At 60.8% G+C, this 7,333-nt stretch overlaps 1 protein-coding gene across 1 annotated transcript; it reads left to right on the forward strand.

The window, feature by feature from the left end:
- Nucleotides 1-241: 241 nt before the first annotated feature.
- On the forward strand, nt 242-6,837 carry LOC135980073 (maestro heat-like repeat-containing protein family member 1; the record flags this gene model as incomplete). Its single annotated transcript, XM_065580153.1, has 11 exons — nt 242-358; nt 1,045-1,124; nt 1,610-1,748; nt 2,488-2,583; nt 3,080-3,184; nt 3,307-3,433; nt 3,840-3,934; nt 4,170-4,319; nt 5,005-5,159; nt 6,425-6,581; nt 6,671-6,837. Coding segments are annotated over exons 2-11 (1,268 nt in total), but the record flags the coding sequence as incomplete, so codon positions are not given.
- Nucleotides 6,838-7,333: the final 496 nt, after the last annotated feature.

Consider the following 7,333-nt stretch of genomic DNA (forward strand, 5'->3'; position numbering starts at 1 on the left):
CCCAGAGGCTTGCTATGTGAAAGGGGTCATCAGTAAAAATAGTTGGAGACCCACAGCCCTAGGGAATGCAAAGATGTTCCACTCGGCAAGCCAGGTCCTTTCCCTTAGGGCATGAGGGCAATCCCGCCTAGGACAGCAGCTCCCTTGTAGAGACTCGCCCTGTAGCCTTGTGTCTCAGCTCTCTATTGCCTGTGGCTGTTTCCTCATTGTTCTCTCCCCATCCTGCCTGTGAGCCCAGGATCCACTGGTGAGATCTGCTTTTCTGAGAAGCCTCGCGCTGGTGGGTGAAGCTGTCACCCAAGTGAGCAGGATTCCCTTGGTGAGCCAGGACACATACACCGTGCTGTCCCCCCTGCTGGTGAGTGAGCACGCTTGGGTCCTGGGAGTGGTCCCTAGGGCAGATGCACGTGCCACAGTCTCTAGCGTTTAAAGGCCATGTGCTGTGTTTGTGACCCGGTGCCCAGGGTTCTACATTGTGCACTGCAAACCCAGTGCTGATGCCAGATTCTTCTGGTGCAATTCCAGCCCAAGGAATTAAATGACACTATTTTCCATTAGCGGATTCATGCTGCTTACACCTGGGACCATTCCCCATCCCACTTCTCAGGGATCTGCCTGGCAGCCAGAAAGCGCCCTGGGGATTAACTCCAAGGGTTTTCACTCCGGGACATGATCCTGAGGAGTTAACAGGCACAGCCCTCCCTTGGTTTGCAGGAAAATATTTGACCTCAGCTGTTCAGGACTCTAATGCTCCCCGTCACAAAATCGCCTCTGCCCAGATCCCCCTTCCCTGCTCCGTGGCAGATGCTGAAGTTTCCAGATGTGCCGTCAGGAATGGTGAAATAGGGGCTCTGGTGAATGTCTCCTGCATTCTGGCCACATGGCCCCTCCCAGGCCTGCTTCCCAGCTCCGTGCCCCAGTGCACTGCACGCTGGGGCTGAGGGTCGGTGGGGGCGTCAAACTGCGTTTGGAGATTCCAGATCTTGCTGAGGAACCGGGCTCCCCCAAATTCTTTTACCTTTGACTCTCTGCTTTGTGCTGCAGGAGATGCTCAGAGGCAAGGACCGGGCCCGGCTGCAGAGCCCCGATCACCAGCATGCCCTGCTGGCCATCTCATACATAGGGTACGTCCATGGGGCCTGACTCAGCTGCGGAGCCCAGCAGCCGGGGAGGGGCAGATGGAGGGAGAGGAAGTGGGGGAGGGAGGAGCTGCAATAAGAACCGGAGGATATTTCTCCCTGGTGGCTCACTAACGGGCCATACCCTCCTCGGCCTCCGGGTCTCTTTATCCAGCCCCCATCTCTGGGTCTTGCCTGGGAAGAGGGAGCCCCTCCCGTCAGCATGAAGTGCTGTGAATGGGTGCAGCCGCAGAGCAGGGCCCAGGATCAGCCCCGGAGAGCAGCTTCCCCAGCAGAGCCCCTGCCGGGCCCAGGGGGCAAAGGCATCTCCAGACAGGACCATTCCCTAGGCGGTGGCTCTGCTGGAGATGCCCCCTGGAGCTCTGCTGCTAAGGGCGGGAGCTGTCCCTTGAGCCATCAAACTCAACCTGACTCATGCCAGGACCTGTCTCCGGTCTAATAGCCCTGTCTGCTCCGTTCCTTCCAATCAGGAAATTTGAGCCTCGCCTGTCTAAGGAACAGGAGGCTGAGACCATCGGGACTTGTATCACCAGCGCCATGATTCAGCGCCCAGCCCTGGCGAAGCTGAGAGGGACTGAGGTGGCAAAAAGCTCCGCTCTCCGGGCAGAGGTTAGTGAGACATGGACAAAGCTGCAGCTTCCACCTGCCTCCTTGGCTGGGAAACTCAGCCACCCCCCTGCTGAGTAGCTGGACCCTGGCCCGATGCAGAGAGCTGCGTGTCCAGCCAAATCCAGCCCCTCGGTTTATTTTCCAAAGGGCTGGTGACAAGTGGCTACGCAGTTAACTCTGCAGTGGGGTTGGCAGGGAGAACAGCTGTAGAGGTGAGTGTCTGTGAGACTGTATAGAATTACCCTGGATTCTTGGCACAGGGAGCTAGAAGCTACCCCCGTTTACACCAGCTGAGGCTCTGGCCCAGAGCGTTAAATAGCATTTGGTGCAGAGGGAGCAAAGCATGGATTCGGGACAGCCACACGGCCAGGCCATGACTCGCCCTGCCACAGAAACAGAGATTGGCTGGAGCGGGATGAACAGCTCAGCCCTTGGGGAGCCAGCGGGGTGTTGGGAGGCAGCTGGGGCCCCTCCAGAGCGGGAGGGAGGAGGCCTTCCCTCCAGAGCCCAGCTCAGTACATGTGTTGGGGAGCCCAGGTGGGAGGAAGGATTCTTTGGGGAAGGGCAGCCCGTGGTCCAGGTGAGACCCATGTCTATGTGCAGGGGGATCAGTATCACCTGGGTAAAGGGACCCCAAATACCAACAGCACCTGGCTCCAGATGGGGGTATCCACTCGTCCCCCTGCCTCGTGCACCCCACCTCCCTTGTTATTTACTTCCCTGCTTGTCTCTGCTCCAGTCTCTCCAAGAACTGCCCTGGGAGGGCCTGGATCTTGTGCTGCAGACATTCCTGGAGCAGCACCTGACCCCCACCACGCTACTGCATCTCTTTCTGGTATGATAGGGCAGGGGGAGGGGCCCATTCGCACTGGCCATCTGGGGATGGGCCGGCTGGTCAGGTTCTACCCGAACCACAAGAGGGAAGGCTCCAGTTGATCCCGAGGGGGCTGAGCAGGCCTCCCAGCTGCTATGAACTAGCCAGTCCCCCTGGGGCATACACCCAACCCTGGGATCCAGCAAGACAATCCTAGTCCTGCTCCAGGGGTGTCACTTTGGCCTCCTACATTTGGCCTGGAGCCCCTGTTCCCCTGAAGGAAACAGCCCCGAGACCCTACAGGATCAATGGGGAGAATCCTCAAAGCGCTGAGCCCAAGACCCTCAGACCTGTGCCAACGCCCCCCAGACAGGAGAGGAGCGCTGAGTTCCAGTGTCCGGAAGTGGAGGAGAAGAGGTTAAATGCTCCATGTCCTCTCCCTGCTGGGGCAGGAAGCAGGTTCTGGAGGTCGCCCCGGCATTGCTGCCGCTCACACGACTTTCTCCCTACTCCCCAGCACTTGCAGCCGTGGATCTGCTCTCCCCGGGCCCAGGAGAGGAGCCGAGCTGTGAGAGCCAGCGCCCGGCTCTTCATGTTCTACCGCTTCAAAGCCATCACCGAGGTGAGCAGCGCAGACCCTGCTGCCCCCCCACCCCCCCAGCACTCACGGGAAGTGGGGGGAATACAGACAGAGCTGGGCTCGTCCCGACCTATGCCTTCAATTTCTGTTTGGTGGCCCATTAGGACCTGAAACCCATGGTAGAGCAGGGCTACATGGCCGGGCTGCTGACAAGCCAGGCCTTCGATGCTCAGGAGGCCACCAGATACTGGGCATCTCAGGCTCTCTACTGGCTCTTCACGCCTTGCAAAGGTAAGATAGAGCGGAAGCAGTCGCCACTTCTCAGCCTTCACAGCCCCGGCCGTTACCTAGCGAGCAGGGCTGCAGAGAGAACATGGCGCCTTCATCGCAGCCCTGACCAAAGGGACACAGAGCAGAAGTGGGTTGGTACCTCCCAGGGTGACCTGGCATCTGCCCTTCACGAGGTGCCTGGGACCATCTGGGACCTCCCCTGATCCCACCCCAGCCCCAACACACCTTCTACATCAGGGTGAAGAGTGGGCAGTTGGCCCAGAAGCCAGCTGAGAGCTCACCCTAGCTGGTCGTTCCCAGCTGCGGCTGGAGTCTGGCTCTTTGGCACCTCTGATCTGGCTCGAAGGGGAGGGGGAAGAATCCGGCCCTGAGAGCTCTGCCTGAGCACTGCTGGTTTCTTGTGCAGCTGTCGTGTACACCAAGACAGGGGCAGTGGTGAGCGTGCTGAGCAAGACGCAGAAGGATGCCAGCTGCAGAGAGAACCCTGTCCATGTTGCTATGGTGAGTAAAAGACTGTGGCTGGAGAGACAGACACACACATGGGAAAGGGGGGTTATTGGCTCCTTCCCTCGATGAGGAGCCGGCAGATGGAAATTCCTGGGTATGGGCTCCAGTGCCCACTCACATAGCCCTGGGCACAGGCTGCCAGTGCCTCTGTCCCCGTTCCCCGAAGAGCAAACCCACCTCCCCGGGCCGGGGCTCGCTGCTCACACTCGGCATGTGCCTTTCCCTGCAGCTCATCGCGAAGCACCTGCAGTCAAGTGACCTCATGCCCTTCAGCTTCACCCTGCTGGTGGGCCTGCTGGAGAAGGAGGAGTGTGCAGACCAGCTGGCGGGCGTCATGGAGGCGGTGCTGAGAGAGCAAGAATCAGAGCTGCAGGGCCAAGTAATGGCTGGGCATTGGAGGCACCATGCTGACATCTCGGGCAGCTCCATCTTGCCCCGTGCCTAGAATTCCTGGGGCACGAGGGAGGATGTGGAGGGGAGACATCCCTTCTCACCATCATTGATCAATGGGACCCATCCATGCCCTGTCTGCAAGGGGGCCGCTGGGCACGGCCCTGTAATGGTTTTCAGGCTTTGATCCCAGGAGTCTGGCTTGCCCAGCTCACTCCCTGGGAAATGTGCCCTATCTCCAGACCCATCCCCCAGCTGGAGGAACAGAGCCTGCGGTGGGGTCCCCTGTGTCCACTGACTCTTTGCCCAGTGGGCATGGATTGACGTACAGGATGGAAATGCATCCCAGACGCTTAGACCCCACTCTGGTGCTGAAGCAGCCCAGGCATGTTGTCACAAGGGGAGGTACAGCCGGGATATCCGGGGGGTGGGGTGTCACTGGGCAGCGGGATTGGGACCCTTAGTTCTACGGTGCTGGATCACGGGTGGGGGTTTCAAGGTACCGAACCCAGAACCCCCCTCGGCTCAGTCACTCGCTAGGAGAGTTTATCCATGGCCTCCGCCGGGCCATGTGACTGCTGCCTTGTTTCTGAGCCTGCCCAGTTCCTCCTGGCCCTTGCCTGCCACCCACCCACAGCGGGGGTAGGGTCTCAGTCCCTGCTTTGCCTCCGCAGGTGCAGGATCTCCAGGCGGCTCTTTCCTACACACTGAGCCCACCCCGGGGGGGGCGGCTGAGTGAGAGGACGAGAGACATTCTCCACCTACTGGCCAGACAACACACCAAGACCGCGGTCAGCATCCTCCTGAAGATGCCCTGGCCTTACAAACAGTGAGCGCCAGCCCCAGGGAAAGGATAGAACACCCCACTCCGGCCTCCAAGCCCCCAGCACCACGGTTACATGCAGCACAGACCCTCCCCTTGCACACAGGCCCCCAGGGAACATCCCTGCCCCGGCATAGCCTCCCTGTCCCTTGGAGGGCTCCGTGTGCTCTGGGACCCCCAGCTCAGGGCTCCCCCAGCTGAGCTATTCCTAACACAGCTGTCACCCTCCCCCACTTCGTTCTGTGCACTGCTAACCAGTCCACCCCATCCCAGTTCGGCTGTGCAATGGCTTGGCTGGCTGGAGGCCAGAACAGTCTTCCAGCCCCCACTCCCCCCATCACTACACAGACCAGGAGAGACCCCATGTGAGCAGGGTCACCTCCTTTGTCAGCATGGCGCCCCGCTCCCGGCAGGGCATCCCTCCAGGCTGAGGAAGGAGAGGGGCCAACCTAACTGCATTGCCCCCACAGACGCCCCTACACTGAGCATGTCCCCGCAGGGGAACCCCCTCCCCCCAGCTGGGAAATGCCCTCTCCCCCCTGGAATCCCAGCCTGGTATCTTCCCCATCACTGCACGCTTTTAGACGTCTCATCCCACCCCTAGAGGCTGATCTTCTCTGATTCCCCAGCCTGCCAGGTTCCCCTGGGCCAGCAGCGCCTTCCCTGCATCCTGCCCAGAGCCGACAAGCACAGAGCCCATTTTACAGCCTTCTCCAAACCCCGCACCCCAGAGCCATGGCATGGCCAGAAATGGAGCTTTGTTCCTCCTGAAACCCCCACACTCTGCCCCATGGGGAAGGAGCTCCTGCTCTCCTGGCCGCAGCTCCCACTCTGTGCCCCCCCCGCAGTTCAGGAGATCCAGCCCAGCACCTAGCCCTAGCCCCTCCCAAGGGTGGGCACCTCCTCACACCAGCCCCACCCCTGAGCCCAGAGTCACTGCTTTCCCCCATGGGGGCTGTAACCCCAGCCCCTCTGGTTCCCATCAGGAGAAGGCAGCAAGGGAGGGAGGGGGCCCCCAAGCTGGGAGAAGTGAGTCTGGCCACGTCCACCCATCCCTTTCTGTGACACAGCGACCCCTGGCAGTGCCCAGGCAGGAGGGTATGAACCCCTTAGGACTGGACAGTGCCTGAAGGGCCTTGAGGTCAGCCACCAGCAGGCTCAACCTGCTGCTTCTGGCCTGTCACCCCTCGGAGGGCATCATCCCTGGTGTGTACCAACTGGGCCCGTCCTCTGTGTGAATTCCTTACCTGCCGTCCCTCTGTCCGTCACAGCCCCAGCAAGGCCATCTGGAGATTCCTAGGTGCAGACCCCATGCTGACCAGGGAGGTACTGCACATCCTGCTGTACGACAGCCCAGAGAAAGGCCGGGCTAACCCTGGGCAGACCCAGGACAGGAGCTGCCCCCAGCCAGCCCGGCTGCCCCCGGCGGTAAGTTCCCATCGCTGGCATTCAGCCCTCTTTCCCGGCTGCATTCTGCGCAGGGCCACGATCTTCTGACTGTATCTTTTCCCTTCCAGACCACATATGGCCTGTGGGAGCTGATCGGGGCCTTGGGGCAAGCGGACACGCTGGAGGGACGCGAGGACGACCTGTTCGCCTCTTGCTTCCTCGCCATCGCCTGCCCCCCGGCACGGCACCTCTCGGGAGCCCAGCAGGACTTGCCCAGTGACACCAGTCCACGCAGGTAATGTGTGGGGCCAATGGATCCCAGCACCCACGCAGTGTCTGGGCTGGCCCCTAGGAGGGGGAAGCTTCCTTCTTGGACCTTCATTGTCCAGGGACCCCCGACGCCTTCGGGGGACCGAGGGTTCAGATCAGCCAGGCTTCCCATGCTTAGGAGCGGGCAGAACTGCCCCCGGATACTCAGGGAGCCAGAGAGCTCCTCAGAGTGGGCAGCTCAGCAGGGTGATGAGGGAGCTGAGCCGGGGGCGGGGGGAGCAGAGTTGGGGAGCAGGGCAGAGCTGGCTGCTGTCTCTATTTACTGTCTACTTTGAAGGCTTTGGGACAGGCCCGGCCTGTCACTGAGCCACTTCACCCCTTTTCTGCAGTGGGCCCTGGGGGCAGGGCTCAGGGCAGCAGGGCATTCAGGGGGGCACTGCATGTCCTTTTCTCCCCAGGGTCAGTTTCCTGGGCGGGGCGGGGAGGAGCAATTTTCACATCTTTGGAGGAGAGCGAAGGTC

The sequence above is a fragment of the Chrysemys picta genome, unplaced genomic scaffold, assembly GCF_011386835.1.
Source record: "Chrysemys picta bellii isolate R12L10 unplaced genomic scaffold, ASM1138683v2 scaf1761, whole genome shotgun sequence".
NCBI classification, from domain to species: domain Eukaryota; kingdom Metazoa; phylum Chordata; order Testudines; family Emydidae; genus Chrysemys; species Chrysemys picta.